The 24,187-nt window shown below is 52.8% G+C and overlaps 6 protein-coding genes across 6 annotated transcripts; 4 read left to right on the forward strand and 2 right to left on the reverse strand.

Moving 5' to 3' along the window:
* Window positions 1–1,665: 1,665 nt before the first annotated feature.
* Window positions 1,666–2,202, forward strand: AYO21_07517 (hypothetical protein; the record flags this gene model as incomplete). The annotated part of the gene is made up of 1 exon (XM_022657472.1): window positions 1,666–2,202. One exon carries the CDS (start codon window positions 1,666–1,668, stop codon window positions 2,200–2,202), a length of 537 nt encoding a protein of 178 aa, XP_022510243.1.
* A 4,958-nt stretch (window positions 2,203–7,160) lies between these two features.
* AYO21_07518 (hypothetical protein) lies at window positions 7,161–7,829 on the reverse strand (the record flags this gene model as incomplete). Its single annotated transcript, XM_022657473.1, has 1 exon — window positions 7,161–7,829. The coding sequence occupies one exon, from the start codon at window positions 7,827–7,829 to the stop codon at window positions 7,161–7,163; it is 669 nt and encodes a 222-aa protein (XP_022510244.1).
* A 3,669-nt stretch (window positions 7,830–11,498) lies between these two features.
* Window positions 11,499–11,926, forward strand: AYO21_07519 (hypothetical protein; the record flags this gene model as incomplete). The annotated part of the gene is made up of 2 exons (XM_022657474.1): window positions 11,499–11,600; window positions 11,654–11,926. The coding sequence occupies 2 exons, from the start codon at window positions 11,499–11,501 to the stop codon at window positions 11,924–11,926; spliced, it is 375 nt and encodes a 124-aa protein (XP_022510245.1).
* A 1,229-nt stretch (window positions 11,927–13,155) lies between these two features.
* Window positions 13,156–15,871, forward strand: AYO21_07520 (hypothetical protein; the record flags this gene model as incomplete). Its single annotated transcript, XM_022657475.1, has 4 exons — window positions 13,156–15,050; window positions 15,117–15,308; window positions 15,400–15,570; window positions 15,634–15,871. The coding sequence occupies 4 exons, from the start codon at window positions 13,156–13,158 to the stop codon at window positions 15,869–15,871; spliced, it is 2,496 nt and encodes an 831-aa protein (XP_022510246.1).
* Window positions 15,872–19,052: 3,181 nt separating this feature from the next.
* On the reverse strand, window positions 19,053–19,742 carry AYO21_07521 (hypothetical protein; the record flags this gene model as incomplete). Its single annotated transcript, XM_022657476.1, has 1 exon — window positions 19,053–19,742. The coding sequence occupies one exon, from the start codon at window positions 19,740–19,742 to the stop codon at window positions 19,053–19,055; it is 690 nt and encodes a 229-aa protein (XP_022510247.1).
* Window positions 19,743–23,214: 3,472 nt separating this feature from the next.
* AYO21_07522 (hypothetical protein) lies at window positions 23,215–24,138 on the forward strand (the record flags this gene model as incomplete). Its single annotated transcript, XM_022657477.1, has 1 exon — window positions 23,215–24,138. One exon carries the CDS (start codon window positions 23,215–23,217, stop codon window positions 24,136–24,138), a length of 924 nt encoding a protein of 307 aa, XP_022510248.1.
* Window positions 24,139–24,187: the final 49 nt, after the last annotated feature.

Here is a 24,187-nt window from a genome sequence, read left to right on the forward strand (position 1 = left end):
GCAGTGCCAGATCGAGTCAGGACTAGCATGACTTTGGACGCCGCCGTTCCTCTTTATTCTAGTTACTCGAGTCGCAGACTCTCTCCCTCGTTGTTACTCTCTCCTCAGTCAGAAAGAGTGCACTGAACAAAACCAACCTGCCATTGCGGCAATTTCCCTTTTCCTTCGTTGTGGGCTAGTGCGGAACCCACTCGATTGTCGTCTCGCAACACTGGCTCGGGAAATTTGGGAACTCGAGCGCAAACCAGAACTCTTCCCTCGTATGCAAGAAGAGGTCGGAACGGAGCGAGGTCTGGGGTTAGCGGGGATATCACGAATAGTGACAAGTATCCAAGGAAGCCCACGAGAACCTCAGAGCCTCGTGTGCGAACTTGCCATTCGCGGAGTGAACGGGGACGTTGATGAGACCTTGACTCTGCACGGTGCACACCACTGACGTGATGCGCGAAGTGGATTGGTTTTGCACCGGCCGGGGAAGTCGAAACCAGATCCTTCTTTGGTTTGGGGGCTGAATCTTGATAAATTAGCTACCCGATGCTCTTCATCATCGCAAAATGCGGCAATATCGATATGACCATACAACATTGTTATTATACGACTTTTTACGCCACTGTCAATGACCACGACTGGCGTCGGTTAGTTTGTCGCCCCTAGCCATATCTCTCAAAAAGACCTAACCGAGATCCACTGTGTGCCTTTCCTGGGTCTTTTGTCTGCCGCTACAACCGCCTGTCAGGGTTTGTGTTCAAGTTCTTTCCCGTCGGGGCCGGAGTATAGATCCAAGGTGGGAAACAAGGGACTGGGCGAGGGACAGCGAAATTAAGGTTGTACCGATTCAAGGTCGAATTTGAGGCCCCGAGGCATTCCGTAATGCCGTAACTCCCATTATTAAACGACTTGAAGAAGGAACATGCAAGAAGTAACATACAAAAGGTAATGTGAAGGAGGAAATTAGTGGTGTTTGTAGCGTTGTGCAAGAAACTGAGAGATGTCGCACTTCGTCATGGGTCAATAATTTTGTGGTTACGTCAGCAGGACTGCCAAGAATTGCCAAGAGAAGTTTCACTCCAAAACTGACCGGGTGAAACTCCAACTCTGACTAAGTGCACCCCGCACAGACTCTCAGAAATTCTCTTGGAGTGTCACTCTCAACTCACTCTCAGTCGCGGTGAGGGTGAGTCAGAGTGCACGCGGGAAAATGAAGGATTGCACAGCTGACATCACAAACACCACCTCTACAATACCACCTTGCTTTTCAGCCCTTGTAGTGTTAAGATGTTTCAATTCTGTCGGGACTGCGGAACCGTCGTGGCGGGGGGCTACCTTAGCTTCCTTCCTTTGTGGTGTCCGAGACAAAGCGGTTGAGATTTTCTTTGGGCTGCACTGCTTTGGGTTAGATGGACTGCCTCAGTTGGCAATTCTTTGTTATGTCCAAGACAAAGCAGTTGAGATTTTTCTTTAAAGCTGCCTTGACCGGCGTCTTGCAGGATTATAAATATCTCTCCTATTGCGCTACTTCTGCTTTCCATTTTTCTCCACCACAACAACCGACTTTTGAATCCAATCTCGAGTTCAGCACTTCACCATCAGGCTTCATCCTTGACAGACCTTGGCCAGTTTCCACTTCCCCAAACCCATCTGCGTCCAAGCAAATACCAAGTCAAGATGTGCAACGATATTCCGCATTTGATCATCCACATGATCAATAGGCAATTCATCGTCGCTTATTCGGTCGAGTTCCGGAAGCAATTCGAGGTGCGCTTCAGAACGAGATTCGACGAGAAATTCGGAGCGGCGTTCGAACCGAGATTCGACGAGATAGAGCAACTTGTCTGGGACAAGACTGCCAAGGACCTTCGCGAGCAATTGTCCGACGGTGTTCAAGAAGACGTCTACAAGGCCATCATTGACGAGTTGGAGGAAGCGGTAGACGACGAGGTCCACAACAACCTGGAGCACCACCTCGACGACATTGCCGGGGCCGAGTTCATAGGCCACCCGGACCCGACACTGAACGCACTGGGGCTCCGGGCTATGCACGACCACATATTCCACGAAGTGCTCCACGAGAAAATCCAGAAGGAGGAGGACCTGGTCGCCCGATTCGCACCCATATTCGAGCCGGCGTTCAACGCGGCGTTCCCCGCATTCTTCGACGCCAAGTTTGACGAGGTCCACGCTGCGGTCGTCGAGGCCGCTTAGAGCGGCGAAAACACGAGGAAGACTCTTTCTGCGGCAGAGGCGCAAGGTGGGACGTCACTGACCACGAAGAAAGACCCTCCCCGACACATGGCGAAATGAATTTTCGAAAACACAGATTTGATGGAAAAGGAGAACCGAGTTTACACAGAAAACCCAGGGAAAAAAAAAACTGGAAGGCGAGGCAGGCTGATGGTTACTTTACAAAATAAAGCGAAAACACCCCCTAAAAAAAAAGAAAAAAAAAAGAAAAAAGGGGGGCGGAGGAGGCCGTTTGATTACTCATAAAACAAGCGGAAATTACAAAAAAAAAAAGATGGAAAGGGGGAGGTGGATTGCTGGTTTGAGAAGTAACGAACAAATACCCAAAAAAAAGCGTCAGAGTACATTTTATTCTGTGTCAAATTGAGAAAAGCGGGCAACTGAATATATTTTCGCGTGACTGACGATGACCATCGCGGCGTCATTCTCGTCATCATCATCATCTATCTCACCTCATCTCATCTCATTGCCCAGCACTTAATGCGCTCTTCGGCTGTGTCGTCCCCCGAGGCTTTGCCAAGAACTCATGGTTGAAGCCGCCAAAGGTCGAACGGAAGTGTTTGAGTCGGGCTTTTAGATCCTTCTTTGCGTCAATCTGCTTCTAGACTGTCTTCTCGTCGTACCTCTCTGTCACGGCGCAACCTAGAACAGGAGAAATCGCTGTCAAGGGTGCAATTGCAACATGAATTCTAAGACGAAAGAGTCTAACTAATAATGCGCGAGGAACGCGATAGAAGAGTGTGTAGGTCTTCAGCCTCGTGCGGGGTACTCAGCCTCGTGAGGGGAAACCTGCACAAGCACCTCAGGCCGTGACACTCTCCTAGACCATGAGCAACTGTAGCTTCGAATGGTCCCAGTCGTCTTCAAACAAATGCAAGTTCTGTACAAGGAAACTCCAACATTTCATGTGTCATGGCTCTGCTGCCCAGTCGAGAAAATCTGTCAGAAGCTCTGCGGTTTTTTTCTTCTTCGCTCCCGTTGCAGACGCGGTCGATTGTGGCTCAGATGTAACATATTGTTCGACGGAAACGGCATGGGATCCTGATATCTGACATCTATACAAAGGGGTGCTGACGCGTCGACGCCATGACGAAAAATGGTGTAGAGTATTCACAGATGCAGGAAAAGCCACTTGAAGTGCTGTCGACCCTACTCTCCCCGTTGTTCACTCATCATCGAGCCACTTCCTCTGGAGTAGATGCAAGAGAAATTCAGGTGTTGAGGGTTGACCGCAGCATGTTCTTTGCATTATCACGAGTGCAGCGAGGATGTCTGTGGTGATTTCTCGTTGAGTGCCAATTCCGATCTGAACACGGTTGGAAAACCGCGCCCCAAGATAGCCCGGGCTGACATGGCACATTCGTCATCAATTTGTACTGTACAGGCGGACCACCAAGGGATACACCCCCCAACAGGCGAATGAAGGTAGAGAGTAGGTATTGTAAGTATTGACGCTGAGACCATGGCTACCCTGTCAAAGGCCACCGCAGGAGACGTTCAGCTCCTGGTGAACTTGCTCTGACAAATTGCAACAACAGCAGACTCAAGCGGCATCATGCAGTTAACGGTCCAAGGTAAGGTTTTACCAAGCACAACATCCCGGGCAAAATGCACGGTCCTCTTGGTGTGCGAGGTGTGCGACGTGCCAATTGCACAAGTGGCTTCTTTGGCGTTGAGCACGTTCTTACGTCGAGATGACTGTGGCTTCTGTCATGTTTGGTATGCGGATGCTCTGTTCAATTTGGTTGGACATAATGAGCTGTTTGTCTTCTAGGTCTCTTTGTCGGCTTCTAGATTGACCACTTCCTGTGCGAGGTTAACTTGAGCACGAGAACATGGTGGATGTTGCTCGCCTTATTTATCAGGCTGTACTGCCGCCACTTCATCCTGATCGTCTGGGACTTTGGAAGATGTTTCAGGATTCCCCCCCTGCAGTGTGTCCGGCAGATAATGCCAGACCAACCCCTCCGACAATCCTCGAGGCTCGCCATTGACACCCTTGTCGCTCCATCCGTCCGTTACCTCCTGTGTAGCAACCAAGTAATTGATGAATAAAGCTCAGTAAAGCAGAAGATTACCATCAAGTTGCGGACTTCTACGTGTCGGGGGGCGTGAATTTCGATCCTGATTTCCTCAAATGATCGCCATCTTTTCGTAGTAGATGGAGACTCTGTCGTACGACTCTATGCCTGTGGTGCCAACGCACGGCTGTGCTCGCCAACCGAGGCTGGAAACTCTAGGTGTAGAGGAAGACGACCGGAGTGCTCGTTCAAATATTGGCGCAGTCGAGGGTTGGTCCCAACAATCAACTCACAGCATCAAAGTTGGAGTACGGATTTTTGCGAGAGAGGATTTGCCAAATAGGACAGCGTTGGCGATACCCTGGATATCACACTCACTCAGAGTGCAGTGCAGCAGATCCATCCAGTTCCTCGAACAAAACAGACAAGTCGGAATGAGCAATCTGCAACCAAATCCTAGAGTCTTCCTCTCGTCGGGGGCCACGGACGCTGTTCACAGGCCAAATGGTGGTAGGTCGGTTGGTGGATGTTTGCTGAACCAGACAAGAAGGAGTGTCGTTGCCTCCGTAACTACACAAGCATGTCGCTGTCGCTTGTGCTGCCCTCTGGGCATGACTTGAACGTTGATCCTGAGGTTGGTTTGCATTAGCAGTAGAATCAGATCTTGACCCAGGAACCTCTCACAACTACCGACCTGCCGGATAGGCCTCTATACGCTGTTAAGCGTGCACGCCGAACCTAACCGATCCTCGGACAAATATCCCGAAATAGCCGGCCGGGTGGGTGCTTAATAAGATGGCCGTGACTCGTTTGGGCCTACTTTCTCCTTCCTCTTCAGCCGGCCAGGGGAGCAAGCCAAGCAGATGTCCGAGATCCGCAAGGGAGTACCACGAGGAACAGAAGCGACTGACTGGAGGCTGCGGAAGAGTGGGAGGATCCAGTAGGACCAACCGCCACCGCCACAGCCACCGCGGCCGCCACAACAACAACAACCATGATGTCGCCCCTCTGCCCTTTCCTGCCGTTCTCTCACTCCCCTTTCGGCTCACGCCGCTCTCACCGTGGCATGATGGCGATGGCATCAGCACCCTCCAGGCATCCAAGTGTAAGTCTTGGAGATGGCGCTCTCGCATATTAGCGACGCCTTGCCTGGCTATAGACGACCAAGTCACATTGACTCGGTTGTCAACCGGATGAAGACTTCTTCCACCTATCTGAGAAGAGAGAGTCTCTCTCTTTCATTTAGCGTAAGTGGTGATCATTTCGACCGCATCCGCTCAGCCTCGTGTGGGGTTGGCAAGCCTTGTGCGGGGGTTACCGTGACATGGTATGTGTATCAGGAATGGCAGCGTCGCCGCCGCAGATGACATTATTGAAGATTTCTGAGAAAAGTCTCTCGGATGATGCCTCAATCAACTTCTGCCGACATACCAATAGCACACGGAGACTACGTTGGAAATAATTCGGGCAAACAACAGGTGGAATGTGTGCCAGGGACGCCACCAGAAGAATGACAGACACTGAGGGACGCCAGAGAGAATCTGCAAGGCGAGGAGAACGACGAGGTAGATCCTGGACTTGGCCATCCTTGAGATGCGGGAAGAAGTCATCATCGTCGCTTTCACGGTGTCGGATCTGATAGATGGACGGCGATGAGGTTGGCAAGGAGTTAGCTGAGGCCATGGACACGTTGGACCAGTGGTTTAGTGACCCCCATTGGGTGGCGGTTGTATCATGGGTACGGAGAAGGGTCTTTTGACACCCCCCACCCGGGGATTCGAAGGGGCGGTAGACAGATTGAAGTGGAGTGCGGAAATGGACGTCGACGAATGTAGAAACATGCCTTTAGAGATGGGTGTTTTTTTGGGCATGTGACCTTGAAATCCCCAATGCGCAATGTTACCATCCTGCACCTGGTGCGGAGGGAGAGAAACGACCGTATCCGTACGACCGGCTATCGGTGAGGTTACCACGTTGTCTTCTCCTGAACCCGGGAGGGCCCCCTCTACGGGTCACCTGCCTCCCCCTTGTTCCCCGAACACCGAGTCCACACACACCTACACCTCTGGTTCAGGCCACCCATTTCAAAAGTACCAGCGCCAAGCCATGTCTTGAGCGATTAGCTTTCATCGAGAAGTTGGACGGCGTAGTGGGGGCAAGGCAGTTGATTGGAGAGTCGGAGAAACCGGGTTAGTGCGTGCACATCAGGATCGCTGATTGGTGAGTCTAAAAATGAGGTGGGAACGATTGGTTCGGGGTCCGGCTTTGCCTGCCAAAAGCAGTTTTGCCAAGAACGAGTGCGGCATATGACCACGTCGTACAGCAGCAATTTGACAAGGGGGTTACAGGGTTTCGCCTCGAATGGTCTCAGCCCCTGCGAAATGCATCTCCCACAAGAGGCGGCACCCCTTGTGACACGAAGAGCCATTGTGTTACTGTTACTCTGGGTGCGGGGCCGACGGGGTAGCATCGAGGGCTCGTCAACTCCTGCTCATTTGTTTCAATCTACTCATGAGGTGCACCCCCTTCTGTTCTCCATCACCAAGTCTCCCCTTGTGGAAGCATTTCAGCCGCGCACATCTCGCACTTCGGTTATGGTCACTGGCTAAGCTCTTGGCATCTTGTAGGTTAGTGTGTCCGTCCGTAGGTCCGATCACTCTGTTGTTGCCAAGGTCGGCTTCATCCGGTGGTACTTTTGGGAGTGTGATGCAGAAGAAAATGGTCATTTCAACAATTGTGCCGACTTCGGCATGACGATCAGCCTCCCAGATGGAGCGAGTTAGCTCAAACGAGCAAGACTCTGAATAGGTGCCGCGTACCCTGAGACTGAGTGGTGGGCGGCTTTTCGCGCAGACAAATCGTTGCGTGACGGCAATACCTGGTCTCTTTACAGCGGCTTCAGCATAGTACTGTATCCTGCCGTATACTGCTCTGTCGTCTCGCATTGGCCGGGTATTGGTAAGGCGACTGGGAGCCAAAGTCACCGGAAATGTGTCCTCCTCTTCTGGCTTCCAGGAATTGAGTGTATGTGGATAGCCCTTGTTGAAGTCTTCCGCTGACACCTTGCCTCACTTCCCCCCAGAGTACATTGTAATCAGGTGCCGGAAAGTCCACAAAGGCCAACGAAGGGACGGCCACTTTGAAAGAAAACGGCAAAGCTTTCACCCGGCTGGCGTTCCCAATACTTTCGAAGGAAGTCGTGGTCCAATTCATCAGATCGAATTCGTAGCCGTCCCAGCAAAACATATCCAGCTGGCTTCCAGAGTCCAGGAAGATCTTGTTGCATACCGAAGCTCCATCATTTCCCATGTACTCGACGGCCACAACACAAAACCCCTCGGAGCTGTACACCTTGAAGTCTTTTGAGATCTCTCCAAATTCCCTGCCTCGAGACGCAGGTCCTCCCCATTGATCGACTCTCATCAAAAGTGGTTTGTTGGGAGACTTCTGCCTCTTGATACCAAGGACGAGTTTGAGGGCATTGGCGTAACCTTGTGCTGAGAGGTTCTTGTTGTCGCTATGGGGCCAGTACCGGGCGTTGTTTTGGTATCTGCGGGAAACTTCCATTTCGGTGGCAAAGAAGGGCACAATCACACCAGGTCAATGACGACTTCGATAACAGTATTTGAAAATGACAACGGTTCCACCTGTCGCAAAGGAAAGGCAAAACAGAAACGACAGAACAACAGGCGTCGGACAGATCTCGGTCTAACCAGGAGGGAGGAAGAGAGAGAACCCTCTCCCTTGAGGGAGTACGGTCATGACAAAAAATGTGGGACAAATTCCTCGGCGGGTCTACTCGCGTCAACTTGTCGCAACGGATGGAGTTATGTCTCACCGTAGAGAACTGGCCCGATGCCACTGCGGGTCTTTGGCTTTTCAGCGCCGAGAAATTTGGCAGCCTGCTTTTTTGGAGGAGGGTGTACTGTTTGGAATAAAGATTGGCCGGAGGCAATCATCCCCCTGTTGCTTGTTTCTGAACTGGTTCTTGTAGACCACCCTCTCGCCTTGGTCATGCTGTACGCGCCGAACACGGCCATCGTGACCACGATCAGCTAGTTCTTGCACTTCTCGTACCTTTCTGGGTAATTGTTCCTGAACGAGAGCCTGTCTATTTCGACGCTCACCGTCATGATCTTGTGTCCGTTGGTCTTCATGTTGGTGACCCACAGCGTGTCGACGAACCGATCCATGCCATCACAGGTGCCAGTGGCAGTCGTTTGTCCAAGTGTCACAACTGGTGATGACGCCGTTAAGAATCAGATTCCCCAGGATGTCAACCACATGGCGGGCTTCTTAGACAGCAAAGGTTATGAGACCAGCATGACAAGAAGAGAGCAGTAGAATCGTCGAGCTGGAGATGACGAGCAACGGACCCTAACAGCCCCTGAAAGTGCCCAGCAACTGAGCTGTGGGGGAATGTGTTCGGCGTCGGCACCCGTGTCATTGGCAGTTGTCTCGCCATCTTGACGGCGTAGTGCATGACCCGCCAGAGCTTAGGCGCTGAAAGTGCCCCCAACCGCCAACCATCTTCTGGTTCATTTCTGAAACCCCGCCTTCAATGCCTCACCCCCTCGTCTGGGCTTCCAAAACAGACGCTGCCGGCGCCCTTGCCAAAGAGATAAGCTGCGCGCCGGAAGTGCCCCCGGCGCTATATGAGCAAGTGCAACATACAATGGAGTGCCGCTGACCATCATCTGGTTCTGGTTCATCTCCTAGGCACCGCTGCGGACGCCGTGCTCCATCGTCCAGATTGCCAAAGCAAACGAAGCCGAAGCCGCTGCTCTTGCCAAAAAGCTGGCCTGTTGGAAAGGCCCCGCTGCTGCAAGTGACCTTCCTCGCTGCTGCGGGCCGACTCTCCGTTGACATCGGATCATTAAGCCGTGGAGAGGTGACACGAAAAGCCCCACGATGCCCAGCTAAATCTTGGACAAGCATGATTCGGTTGTTGACAAGGACAAGGACAAGAGCGGGTATGCCGAGACGGTCGAGGTTGCGGAGACGAAGGTGGGAAAGAAGTGAGAAAGAAAGTCAAAGCTTCACAGATTTGAGCTCCGCGGTCCTTGCCTTGGGAGTCTCTCAGTCTTGATCTCGGGAGACACGGGAACGGACTCTCAAGGGTGTTTTGTAATCTTGTTTTTCCGTAATCTCTGCTCTTGTATCGACCGACCGCGGCATGGAACAAAATGTACGTTTCAGCCCTATTGTTCCAACTCCACCGGCAGATCTGGGTGGAACAAGACGATATATTGTCGACCGTGGCGGCAGGAAAGGGCTCAGTAGCGTTTCTGCAAGAGAAGCCATGTCAGGAGAATGCGAAATCGGAGGGAGGGTGGAAAGGTAGCGCTTGTTGTGGTGTGGGCATCGAGTTCTCCCGTACCCACTGGTATTCCATGTGAACCCTTTTGTAGTGTTCTCTTGCTTATTCCGGCCGTTTCTGATTGCGAGGCATATCCGGTAGATACACATTGTGCTGAATCTTGTCTGTCTTCATGGAAATGTGTACGTTGTGGTAGGACGCTGCAGAGGCGGAAGGGCAAAGGTGGCGTTTATGCTGTTCTGAGGAGAGGGAGTGCCACGCTGTTCGGGTTGAGGCTGAGAGTTGTGGAAACTGTCGAAAAGTTGAATGATGTCCGTCGAGGGTGCATGGACGCAAGTTGAAGGATGAGCTTTTGGTCTGTAGAGAATGCAAGAAGCGATTGGCTGTCCTTTAGTCCCGGGTCTGCCTGAAGTGTTTTTAGACAAGATTTTCATCGACTTTCTGAAGGAGAAGTATAGCTGTTCGGAACCATGATACCAATCCAAGTCCCTGGTGCTAGGTAGAAGAAGGATAATGCGCTTCGATCATGATACTAGGCCATTTCATTTTCTGTGAGAAAGGCATTGTTAGAAAACTGTGAAAGTGAGAGTGGAGCGAGGGAGGAAAGGTAGAGTGTGCAGCGGGAATGGGGAATATTGAAGGTGGAACGTGAATCGGTATACTCACGAACAGACTGATGACGTGGGGTGAAGGTCATTGTCAATCACAGTCCTAGCACTGCGGTTTGTTGAGGGCAGAGATCATTCTGAGGCAAAGTTCGCGGGGTGAACTTGACCGAGATCAAGGTCGCAACGAAGCGTCGATATGGATAAGACGAACACCACGAAGCGACTGTCGCAGCTGCAAGATTTGAGGCGGGTGTGCAAATTCTAGGCCCCGGGGTAGGGCTCGGGTGGTCTCTGGTAGCATTTTGGGTGGGGGAACCCTTCAGACCATGTTCATGGCGCACGTTCATCGGCGAGAGTGTTTCCAATGAATTCGATCCAGATTGCAACCCTTGTTGGCGCACTTCATGACCGAGGCGTCCGGCACTACAAAGGGCCATTCAGAAGTTTTCCCCCAGCGTGCCAACCATTTTCATTGCTGTCCCCATTGCTCATTGCTGGTCGACCCCCGGATATGGGCAGATTTTTCAGCATCCAGCTCTCGGTGATGCACACAACACGGTCCGACCAGAAGATAGAAGAGTCACCAACGACCCAGCAGTCAATAATGGCGCCCGTGTGATGGGTTGAACCCAGGAGAAGGCTTGGTTCTGGCGAACCAGCGCCAAGACTAACGCTAGGACTAACGCCACCTCCTGATTGGCTGAATTTACCTGTACAATGTACAGGTAAAATGCTGCCTCCTGATTGGACGAGACGCGCACGGTGCAAGGGATACAGGATCCTGACAACTGAGACACCGTACGCAAGGGGAGGTAAGGAAGAGAGACAAAGTGTAAGAGGAATGTAGGGCGCGTACGAAAGAAGAAGGACGAGGGAGAAAGGGGAAAAATAATGGGTATCCCTTACAGAGAAGCGTACGATATTAGGAGAGAGAGAGGACGCTATTCTTCCTTCTTCTCTCTCCTTAGATTTATCATCCTTAATACTAGGTTAGCTAGCTAGTTGTAGAACCCTTTCTAAACCCTCACAGCGTCGTGATCTAGGGGAGGGTTACTAGCGCCTTTTAGAGGCCCTCAGTGAAGGGTCGCTGTAGTAGTAGAGTGACTATCATTACATTACCTTAGCAACCCTGTGAGTTATATACGGGTGGTGATGCGCGAATAAATAACTTGCAAGCCCTTGGCGTGAGGTATCGCACTCCTATATATTCCTCATCATCTCCTCTTCTTCCTCATCATCTTCTCTCCTTCCTCATCATCCTCTCTCCTTCTTCATCAGCATTTCGCAGTTCTGCCCATATCTTCCACGATGGCTTCGTTTACCGGCTTCGATCTCAACCCTCTACAAGCGCCCGCCTTTGTCGAGCTGCAAGATGCCTGGAACTTCACGTTGACTACCTTGGCCGAGAATGTACGTTCACTTGACTCCCCTACTTTGTGATCACCGCTGACAACGTGTTTTAGAAGCCCATCGTCGTCGCAACCAATTTTTTCGAAGACAATGACCTCATGTCCCTCGTTGTGAAACTACGCGACCTCCATGGCATGAAGATCAATGTCTGCCCCTTTCCACATCAGCCAGGGAATGCCAATTTTAGACGGGCCGACTCGACTTCTGCCGTGGCTGATCCTATGTACGGGTGCACCATTATCTACTGCACTAAGGAGACCATGATGAACGTTTTACGGATAATCAAAGACAACGCCCGCACGATCAAGAAAGAGAACAATGACTAGGTCCATAAAGGCGTCGTGAGGAACTGGGATGACAAAGAGGTGCACCGTTCCAGCAACGATGGTCATTACAAGCGGTCGTGTCATGTCAAGGTTGATGTCATAGCCTGAGGTGCAGCCCAGGATGCGCGTGAGTTGTTACCCTAACCCTATTGGGAAGGTTGGCCGAATAATTTCCACCACGGCACAAACAACAAAATCCGCAGTCCCGCTAGATAGATTTCCTTACCTAATCAATCAATCAATCATTCATTCCACTTCCATGGGTTACCCCGCACGGGGCTGAGCGCAGAACTTATCAATCACGCTATCGCCGTCACCACCACTAGTTAGACTCCTTCGTCTTAGAATTCATATCATAATTGTCCCCTTCACAGCGATCTCTTCCGTTCAAGGCTGCGCCGTGATATCTATAGTTACTTAACTACTTATACCCTACGTACTCTTAGCCTAGCTTATACAATACAGGTTCTGTAACTGAGGAAGCTCGACCCCGTCGAGCCATACAGGAAGTAGCGCTGACATTTTGTTAGTGATGATACGCCTTAATTGTTTCGATCCTACGCTCTTCACCGTACCCATCTGTAGCACCATTTCATCAAAATTGAAAACTCGGATCCTATCAGAATTTTTGTGGCGGCATGGCGGAGACTTCATGTTTGTCAGAGTTGGGTTCAGTTGCCACATCTGGGTGCGACCCAACAAGGCAACGAATGGACGTGACTTTCGACGCGTTGAACAAAGCCTTTGGGGTCCGGAGGCTGTTGTGCGGCGGTGAGCGAGCTGCAGTGCTGTTGTGCGACCATGGGTGAACTGCCTAGGCGGTGAGCAAGCCACCGAGTGACCTAAACAACAAGTAACCAAGGCCAAGCAGAGCCTCCGTGGCCCCACACCAGTGTCTAAAGACAGGCAACAACGCCCTCAATTTTCCCATTTCGCCACGGGGGATGCCACCCGGAAGGATCACTTTTAGGCAACCCCCTAAGGAGCACCCGGTGTTGTTTGCCTGTTTCGCTGTTTGGGGCGCACAATTCTTGTGCAACTCCAGGCCGACTGCGTTGTCTGATGCGTCCCCCTCAGCCCCATCGGTCGAGTCTTTTGGCGGTGACCATTTATGTTATTAGGTGCACCCCGCCCCCTATCTTCAATGTCGACATTCAGACAGAGCTTTTCCGTGTGCCATTGTGCTCTTTTCTTCTTTTAGAAACAGAAAACAGGTCCGACCCAAAGCCATGGCGGTCCTGTCGCAGTCGTGGGTGTACATCCCTCGGTTAGTGTGCGCCATTACGGTTTACCTCCTCACTTTTGGGGGCCCCTCCTTTTACCGACGTTTCCTCCCGTCGGGGCCCAAACTCGCACCCGCCCGCCGCCTTTTCTTTCTCGTTGCGCTCGCCTGCCAGGTACTGCTGTACACAGTGGATGCTGTGGCACTAGTAGCTCTCTCTATGAGCAATGAAGAGCTCCCGGGCACCCTTCCTGCCTTCTCCGAGGCGTTTCTCCTTCTCGCCACGGTCGCACAGCTTGCTCAGTTTTTCGATGCCGCAGAGAGTCCTCCTTGGTTGCTCCACGTCGGGAACTGGGTCTTGCTGTGCGCTGCCGAGGTGCTCGCATTTATCGTCCTCGAAGTCGACTCCGGGGGTCGTTGTGCCATTCGATTCCCATGCGGACTGGGTCTACTCCTCGTCGCAGCAAAGACCTTCGTGTGGCTGGCTGCTGGTGCCGTCTTCCTTCTCCAGTGGCTCCGGGACGGCTACGAGAAGTTGCCCACCGTCGAAGTAGCCACCGAGCACCCTACCGATCCGTCCGACGAAACCAACGATGAGGAAAAGGACCCCAAAGATGTATTGGGTATTCGTCGACCGGCGACAGAAGAGATTGAGGAAATTGGATGGATTGCGTTTGTGAAGAGGCACCACATATTCCTACCCTTCGTCTGGCCCAGCGACCAGCCCTGGATGATATTCCGTTTCGTCGCCTGCTTTGTGATTGTCGTCGGCGAAAGCATCATGAAGTACTATGTGCCGGTTCTGTTTTCCAACTTCATGGACAGCCTGGATAGCGGCTCTAGTGTCTGGACCAAATTCTGGCTGCTGCGTCTGCTGTCCTGGCTCGTCTCGACCGCTGGCCTGGCCCTTCCGCGCGAGATCATGAGTATAGATGTCCGCCAGTATCGCTTCCTGAAGCTCAGCAACAAGGCCCATGAGAAAATCATGAATCTCGACTCCTTCTTTCACTCGGTCGTCTCGTCGGGCGACAAGATCCAGGCCGTCGACTCCTCTCGGCCCATGACCCTCATCATCGACGCCCTCTGTTTCGAAATGCTCCCGCTGACCGTCAAGTTCTGCTTCGCCAGCATCACCTTGCACCTTGATTATGGACCGCGGATGACGCTCATCATAGTGTGCATGACAATAGTCCTAGCCCTGATGGAAATCAAGTGTTTCCCGCGCCTCACAAAGAAATTCGACGAAAGTCACGTCACATCCTTCAAGGCGAACCAGCGGCGCCACGACGATATTAAAGGACATAGCACGGTGGCAAACCATAATCAAATCGAACCGGAGACCACAGCGTTTGGGATGGAGCAAGAAGAATATGTCGACCAGTACAACGGGTATGCGAGATCGTTCTACTACCTCCAGGGCGCCAATGGCCTGGTAATCGAGGTCTTCGAGGTCATCGCCCAAGGGCTGGTCACGCACCAAATCAGGCAGGGACGAGCCAAGGTGGCCAGCATGAATGCCTTTGTCGGCTTGTGGCCCTTTGTCTACGAGCCCTCCCTGTTCTTCGCCCGGGAGATTGAGTCAAAGATGGAGGCACTTATCAACACCACCCGCCTGCGAAGAATGTGGGAGATATCGCCGACTGTCGAAGGAGGAACCGAGGAGCTGAAATGCCCCGATGGCGAGGTGGAGTTCAAGGACTTGGGGTTCTCCTACCCAGGGTCCGATCTCAAGGTTTTTGACGGACTCAATCTCAAAATTCCCGCTGGCAAAAGAGTAGGCATTGTTGGTGAAAGCGGCAGCGGAAAGACCAGTCTCGTAAGACTGCTCATGCGCAAGTACAGGCCCGAATTGGGGTCCGTTCTCATCGACGGCCAGAACATCAACGACGTGACTCGTGATTCGTACGTCCTCGCACTGCGGGGCCCCCCACTCGCAAACACGAACCCTTGAGCTAACTGGACACATAGTATCCACAGGAAGGTGGCGGTAATGGACCAGAGCCCGTTCTTGTTCAACCGTACTATCAAGGAGAACGTCAAGTTCGCCCGACCAGACGCCACCGACGAAGAGGTGATAGAAGCCTGCAAGCGAGCCAGGATCCACGAAGTCATCATGAAGCGCAAGGACGGATACGACACCTTAATGGGAGAAGAAGGATCGTAGGTACCCCCGTGCTATTCTACTGCGTGCAACGAGTGGGATCTCCCGGTAGTGCTTCGTGTCGACGGCTTATCTCTGACCCGTTCTCAGGCACTTTTCTGGAGGCCAAGGCCAGCGCGTCTGCATGGCTCGCATTTTTCTCGCAGATCCTAGTATTGTGCTCGTCGACGAGGCCACCAGTGCCCTCGATCTGCACATTGAGGCTGAAATCCAGGCAAACTTCAAGGAGAACTTTCCGAGGCAAACAATGGTCTTCATAACGTTCGTTGTTTTGCCCCTTTTTCCCCCCTTTTGTTTCAGCGGGCACTAAGCTAAGCGAACCAGTCATCGAGTCGCAACTGTACGATTTCTTGATCTCATCATTGTTCTCGGCCCGGGCGGCGTCAAAGTCGAGCAGGGAACCCATGATGAGCTTCTGGAGAGAAAGGGCAGGTACTGGGAATTGTGCAACCTGAATATGGGCTTGCCAGCCAGACACGACGACCCCGATTCTGGGGAAGGCTCAGCGGGCACAGAATCACCCGTACTGATGGAGCCCCCAGAGACGGAAACGACGATGTAAGAGTCGGCTGGGGCCGCGGGGGAAGGGGCTGCTAGAGACGGTAGTGGAGGAGTTCGTGAGGAAGGAGGGTAATATCAGAGCCCCTAATTAGCCCCTAAGTTCCTACTTTAGCGTGTTTCACCTTTTGCAACACTCACCACTCTTGGTACTAGTTGCCAGTGTTCTTTGGTCGCTGTTGTAACGAAAAGCCGTTCAACATCCAGCATCACATAGATGGGTTTCCATCAAGCGTACCGCGGAGGTCAGTTATACCGGGCGAACCAGGGCGAACCAGTCAAACGAGAGACTACACGGTCAACGGGGGATCGGTGACCCAAAATTTCCGCCTGACGGGACTAAGCGCCCGACAAAGGCCCAATGCCCCCCAGCACCCTTATCCTTCCGTGCGGGGAAAATGGGGCCTGCGAGCCCAACCGTGTGCGGCAAACTATAAAGAAGGCCGCAAACCCTCGCTCTGGGCACACTTCCCCAATTTCCTGCTCGTCCTCGAGTTACACTTTTCGTCGCCCTCCACCCCAGAACCCGATCAATCCCAGCACTGTCCTCGGAACCTCTGAAAACCTGCGACCGATATCAGCCTGCCTGTACCGTCCTGCGCCAATGTCTCCGGGCATGTTCTGAGGCCCAACTTGGAATTCCATTCTCTTGAAAAAGACTGCTTCACACCATCACAGAGAGCTGAGCGGTCTGCCAGATCAGCCACATTCCTGCGTTTAGGGCGAAAGAGAGGTACCGAGTACACCCAGCTTCGAGAACAGAAATTTTACAGCCAACAGAGTTCAGCGCCATCCTCCGGGCTGGCGCAGAAGCCCTGGACTAACGTGTCCCCATCAATGGCAGAAGCTTTGGGGCGACCACCTAGTCGAGAACTTAACAACCAGGAACCGCAGGAATCCTCACCCATTTTACGCCCGTGGAAGCGGAAACGCCCCTCGAGCCCGGAGTGTCCAGGCGTCGAGCGGGATCGGAAGAGGGCCAAACCCAGCGCAAAGTCCGCGGCATCTCAGCATTCCTCATTTCCCTGCCGTCGGGATAGATTCTCTTTCCCTGAACCCGAGTTGATCAGGCCTGAGCCTGAGCTACCACAGCGGCTAGTTTACGATCTGACCAAGGACAAAGAGTATTGCTCCCTCTGTTCGAATGTCCTTGGCCAAGGCGATCGCTACGTCTCGCGGATTTTCGTTCTCCAAAGATGTGCATGTGTACGTTGCTCACCGTGGCCCTTCGAACCATTGCTCACGATGATCAGGTCCTGTGCGGTGAATGCGCTCTCAACGAACTTCCCGAATCGGAACGCGCCCGTCGTGACATCGCTCCCCGGCTTTGTTGTCCTAAATCAGACCATTTCACAAAGAAACAGAGGGCATTGGAGCTATATGGCTTGAACTGTACGATCTGTCGAGAATCGATTTCATACGATGACCCAGCCGTCGACACACACGCACGACTCGACCGGGTTCGGACACCATGTGGTATGTCTTTCACGACGCATGAGCAGGGGGCGGTTTTTTAACACTACCAGGCCATTCCTTTTGTCGACAATGCCTCGAAGAGTACATGCGGCAGGATGGGTCGGACTTCTGTAAATGTCCGAATTGCAGGAAACTGTGGTTGAAGGGCACGATGACTCTCCAGAGCTTCAGGCCCGCCACCTGCGCGGGGGCCGAAGAATATTGATTTGGGAGTCAGAGGGCCGGCGGCACACAATCTAGCTAGGAATATGTGATCATTCTCGACAATTAGCCTGTAGTGCAGAGCCATGCTTCCTCCTTGACGGGTGCACTTTGGGGCAGGAATTCGAAAGAGCTGTGACGCCCACCCATGAAAGGGAAATTGGCTGACGGCAAGGGCTAGAGATGCCCACCAACCAACCGGGGCGTCTCCTGACGGGAGGGGGCGCAAAGAGCGGTGTGTAAGAATGGATGAAGGCACAACCGGGAAAAGGGGTTTTTCGGCCTTTTGGGTGACGTCAGGGAGTTGCATCTGATTAGTTGATAATTTTAAAGAGTGCGTTTCCAAGCGCCGCCAAGGAAACTCTGAGGGTGAGTCAGCACCAGTCAGCGTGAACTCTCACACACGCAGAGAGTGAGTGCACCCCTGAAACCCTTCCAGGCAGTGCACCCTCACAACCTCACTCAGTGTGTCCCCTGGGGACCCTCCACAAAAATAAGGTTTGTACACCTCATGTCACCACCACCACCACCACCACCACCCACACACCACCAGGGGGTGTCAGAATGAACTCCACTTTGTTAGGAAAACTTGGTCGTTGCACTACACACACACCCACATGCACCCAGTGGAGGGGGTGTGTCCCCCTTGGCCACCTTGGCCTCCTTGGCCTCCTTTACATTTGGGCGAAGCCAGAGGAGTTCCCGTAGTGTCCTTTGTAGCAGTCACAGATCTACTTCCAATTACACGACTTCACAGGAGAATTCAAGTAGTGGCACTTGTTCGGTTCTGGCCCGGGCCGATACTTGACCTCCGATCGCGGCCGATGCAGCTCCATCAACGCGTGAGTTGCCAGGCTTACCCCGTACTGCACCGGCGAAGTTGTTCGAACGGCCTCGGCGTACTTGTGTCGCGGTTGAAGCTCCAAATACGTGGGTGTACCGCAGAGGGTATCTGGATGACCGCTCCGTTAGCCTGTAGTTTGGGCCAAAATCGACTTGTCAGACAAATGGGCGGTGGAAAACCGTTGTTCGCCGAGTGGTAGAACCTGCGAATTCTGTCAGCAAATGGAGCGAAGAAAGTGTGAGTTCTGACGAAATGACGCCCCGAGAAATACGGCATTGCCTTTTTCGGCTTTCCTGGTGCGGCTACGGTTGTTGGGCACCTTCTGTCTCCTGTTGCAGCACCGAGAGGCCGATGCGATGGGGCCGGACAAACCCAGGCTAGTACCTCTCCAAGAAAAGGGCAACCTTGTATTCATAGCCAATATATTTTCCATCAATCCTTATCGAAATGTAGTCTTTCAGCAGTTCCCCGCAGCTCCAAGTCCAAATCAGTAATGAAGCACTGGCCGTAAATCCAACAAGAACCCCACGCACATCCTCATGACCAAAGTCTAATCCCGAGTGGGATTCTCAATTGCGCAACTTGACAAACTTACCCAGAGCCTCTAGCCTCGAACGGTGTTGAGATGTCATGCTACCACCAGGGTTTGACATAGCCCACCTCTCTATTCAGGCGCTGACAGAAGTCGTATGCCGTTCGTCTGACAATACACGTGCAGTTTCAACATCAGATCCCTGAACAGAGGATTGTCCACATCGTCCACAAGGTCGTCCTTGTCAATCAGAATCTCCATCGCCGTGCGCAATGTTTCGGCTTCCAGTGTTGTCTCATCGCACATTTCAGCTCCGTCCGCTGACAGCTCCTCCATGAGATCCCGGACCATTATTGTGCACAGCTCTCCTTGCATGTCCAACGGTTGGGAATTGAGATAACTGCGGATAATCCTCATGGCCATTGCCCCCACCAGAGGGTCAAGCAGATCAGCCAACGGGGCAAAAGTTTCGTCGGCACCAACTCTATCCTTCAGAGATGCCTCACTGCTTAGCTTGGGCCCGTTACTCGGCCCCACCAGGTATACGTCTTTCAGTACGCCGTTGGAGGGTGGCGCAAGGGGGGCTGATGATTCGGCCAAATCTGGCGTTGATCCGCGGGGAATGGGTCGGGCCGCGTGCTTGATTCGGGTCTCGATCAGCCGCTGAAATTGGTCACTGGTCATCCGTTTCGTGCTCGATTCGGGAGTCTCTTTGATTTCAAGCCACGCCGACGCCGGAGGCACGTCTTGAGGATCGATAGAAGGTGATAATGGGGGTCCGGCGAAGGGGCCATCGGTGTAAGGTTGCCCCGTGGCTGACATGGTGACGCCTGTTATTAGAGAGTCAGAGCGCTGTAAGGGATTTTAAGAGGTCGAGAGTGTAGCGCATTTGAAACATCTGGCCAGAGTGAGGAAAGGCAGAACCTCTTCCCATTGCCGCCTAATCCTCGGGTGACCTACCAAAGCTGTGACTACCCCGTGTTTTCCCGACCACGCAAAGCTGCGGGATTTCCGCAACACACTGGCCCAAGCCACACTGCCGTCAGTGGAGCTCTGTAGAGAATTGCGAGCTTTAACGCTATCTACAATAAGCGACGTGGAGGTAGGTAAGCCACAGCAAGTTTCCCCTCTTTGGGTCCCTAGCCGGATTGTCAAAGGGCGCACCTTCCAGGCTAATCTGAACCCCAACCCGCCTGGAAATTGGGCTGTTGGCAAAAGATCTAGACCCATCTCACCAGGAGAGAACCTTCGAGTCGAATGTGCTGTACTCTTGTGCTACTTCGCAGCAAACTTGGTGAATCATGTCCTTTGTCAGAACGGCTCTTTCCAATTCATCGTGTGCGTTTTCGGTCCTTTTACGGCTTGCCTGGCTTCGCTACTTCTATCAATCCATTCGGTTCGTTTTGTGGTCGTTCAAGCATTTCGAATATTTTAGGCGAGACAACGACCAGCATTCGATAGACCTCGAGGAACAACCCTTGATGGATGATGACTGGAACACCTCTTCTTCTAGAGTCCAGACCGGTGGCACGACAATCCATGCACGACTCCGGAAGAGTGTCCCACTCCAGGCCCATGTTCACAATCTCGTCGGTGAGATGTCGATTAGCACCATGTCAGCGAGGACGGAGCTGTGGGCCTCGATTTGGATGTAGTTTTCTGTCTCGAGCCTCTTGTCCCGGAGACACTCTCAGAGTGGGCAGCTGCTCCACTCGCTCACGAATTTCTTCTGGCTAGTCGCGTCAGACGAAGCAATATCTGTGTGGGATATCACGACAGGTAGTACTGCTACCAAGGCCCAACAATAAAGCTCGGCGGAGAATGATAGCCAATCAAAAGTCCTCGACAAACTTTTGTTGGGAACCTCTAATTGGCTATTTTGAGATTACCTTCGCTGCCTGCCCAATACAAGTCTCTCAGACAACCCAATATCGCGCGAGCAAATTCATATTCATCTCACACTGCATCTACAAGTCATTTTGAGCAAAATGAACAACGCACCACAGTCACGCCAACAATGGCGCAACGATTCCTCTCTCCAAGGTTCATGTCCATGGTGTCATGTGTCCGGACCCAATCTTGGCATCACTGAAGAACGTCTTGGTGCTTTCCGTCCCATGCCTCCGGGTCAGGGGCGTAAACCACACTTGGTACTCACGTTGGCTAGGCCCGAGCCGCTGCACAACACACGATTCAGAGGAGAGCGCCATGATTCGCCCGGACTGGTCTGGCTTGGGTCTGGTTGCCCGGAGCACGTGCAGGAACCCTGCAGTGGTCCGGGTGGTGCCTGATAGGGGACATCGCTACATTAACCCAGGGAGTTCAGACGGCTAGAGAGTAGTGTCGGTGACGAAGTGGTATGGCCATTGTGCATGTAGGATATCTACTCAAAGACAGCTCCTGAAATCATCGCGGCATTGAGACGATGCACGAGGTTAGATGGTTGTTTCCTGGCTTGCGATACGAGTCGAGAGTGATGCGGAAAGAGAGGAAGACATTGGATGCGATGCGTTGTACCCGATCAGAGCCGACTGTGGGCGAACCAACTCCTCATGCTCCTGAACTTGTAAGTTTTCGCATTTGTGTCATCACTGGCCTCCAATCTCTGCGCCTACCCCTTCCGTCATTCCATGCGACCTCGGTGTAGTCTCGGGTGTAGCTTTGCTTGTCGTCCTTGCCACCCGGACGACTATTGTCCTCTTTGTAGCTATTCTGGTCGTCCACAGTCCCATTCCACGCATCCTTTCTCTTCAACGTTGTTGCTGACCTCGGGGACCATCCTCAGCTATATTGACTCTGTCCTGTGCCTCCCCAAACGCTCTCAACTCGCTCCCGTATCCCACAGACTATGCGTTGCCCCTCGCCACGAACTCCCGCTCGACACCACGTCAAACACGAAAGCGATTCTCGCTAGGCCCCTTTGTTCTATTTCTATCCTGATGGCGGAGATTCGACACCTCAATGGACGCGCTTCCGCCGTGTCATCACCGGGATGCAGAGCGTCCCATTCGTGCGGCGGCACAGCCGAGGCAGCTCGTAGCTGAGGTCAGCCGGCTCGAAATGAGTCGCTAGGTAGTCGGGGTTCAAGGTGAGGCGCAGGTTGCTCTTCCCGTCGAGCTGGAAATCCCGTGTGCGCCAGAACCGAGAGGCCGTCCAGGAAGGCTGAACCTGCACTTCGATCGGAGCAATCACCTTCCACCAGATCCCTACCCGGTCGTCTCGACACTTCATCTGCCATGGGCAATACCCCGCGAGTTTGCCGTGCTGAGAGAAATTCGAGGTGGGTGCTGATGTGATGATAGACAGACACCTGCGGGTTTGCTGTCTAGATATCAGGAAACTCTGACGTGGTAGGCCTCGCGCTGGCCCACATACACACAAAGTAGACGGTACAGGCCAGGCAGACCGGCTGGACGTTTTTGCGCAGAGACGACGAGGTCTGCATCAACTGCCAGAGTGAGGGTGCCAGAGCGAGGGCTGTAACTAGGTAGATTCGGAAGCTACGTACTTTGTGGGTGGGTTGAAGAGGTACAGAGGCATAAAGAATCGTCGGCGGTGCCGTTTCTCGGGCTTTTGTGGCAAGCTCTAAGAGTAGTTCACCAATGATCAGAAACAGAGATCCTTGAAAGGAAAAGATCTTCATAGGCGTACATTTCGCCTGGCGACGCATGTGAACCCACGACTTTCCTGTCGTGATGCCCCCTCGTAGGTGTGTCGGCGGCCTCTTTGTGCAATTGCTGGGGGCTACGGTAGCGGCAGGGTGAGCCGTGCGAAATCAAGGAAGTCTGGTTTCGCATCAGCTTTTCTGCCCCTGAATCTCGGCATCGCGTGAACGAAACTCCGAGAGCTAAGCCACGGGGTGCCAAGACGCTCGGGCGTTTCGGAGTTGAGCCTAGTTGAAAATGTTGCACCTGATTTGACAATCCTCTGTGGGGCAGACTTTAATTAAAGGCAGGGGCGGGATTGGTAGAAGCCTGCCCGCCCGCCGCCTATGTGGCTGAACGCGCCGCCCTCGTACTAAATTTTTTTCCTTGTCTCATTCTGCGGTCGCATCTTAACATTTTACAACAACGTGGCATCTTTCTATCAATCAAGCAACAAAGCTCTAACTCACCACGACTACGAGAATACGACTACGGCGTACGCCTGCGAAACCGTTCGCGAGAAATACTCCATCCCGGCTGCCAATTCGTCTTCGATCAACCCGTCACTCACGGTGGCGGTTGCTCCCCGATTTTTGATCTTGCTGTTGACTCCGCACCTTCGTCTCGATTCTGCACGACAGAGACTCGCAATGTCGGAAGACGGGAACCCTCACACTCCTACACGTTTTCAAAGAGATATTGATCAGCACTTCCAAGATCGGACACCCATCCAACCAGATTATGAAGCGCCTGAAGATACGTCCAAAGTTAATTGCCAATCTCTCATGGACCAGAACTGGTGGAGTGGTGTAGACCCGGAGGATGTAGAACGGAGGCGGCGAGAGCAAATCCGGGAACCGCCATACCACAGAGTGCGTATTCACATGCGACTGGACATGATTAAACGTTACGCCTCAAATTTCGGGCTACCACTTTTATTCAAAACGATTGACGGTCTGGACAGACTGTTATCGGACGCGGGCGCGGTAGCCGACGACTTTGAGAATGCGCAACGGGAAATTCCTGACACGGTGAAAGAGTACTGGGACCCGGAATACGGCTTCCACCACAACCGCAAAGAAGAGATCGAACGCTCGAGCTACAAATATGACGACTCGCCGCCGCCTGCATCAAGTACACACACTTCGCCGATACTCCTCGATTCACGCTCGATCAACCAGCCCTCTCCATCCTCCAAGGCAGCTTCCAAGGGGGTTCCCCGGGGAGCCTCCAATGCGCGTCTGCAGAAGAAGCGTGGTGGAAATTACAACGGGACAAGAAGAGAGCAACCAAGAAAAAGGACATCTGAGCGACGGAAGCCTCTTCTCCGGGCGAGGGAGGAAGAGACGGACACAGGCGCCTCTCTGGAGTCTGCCTCGGGCAGGGGGCCAAGCACGACAACCTTGAGCGAGAAGACTGTCCCCTCTGCACGAACTTCACGTGGACGTGCAGGAACAAAGACGAAAGCGGCTGACAGACCGGGCCAATCTAACGGAGTGCGAAAGTCGGCGCGAATTCAAAACCAAAAGCAAAAGAAACCCATCATCGAAGAGAAAACGAAACCCGCCTGGTGAGTGGAGGTTACCACCTTCGCTCCAAATATCATCGCAATGTGACAAAATG

The sequence above is a fragment of the Fonsecaea monophora genome (assembly GCF_001642475.1).
Source record: "Fonsecaea monophora strain CBS 269.37 chromosome Unknown Scaff58, whole genome shotgun sequence".
In the NCBI taxonomy this organism is placed as follows: domain Eukaryota; kingdom Fungi; phylum Ascomycota; class Eurotiomycetes; order Chaetothyriales; family Herpotrichiellaceae; genus Fonsecaea; species Fonsecaea monophora.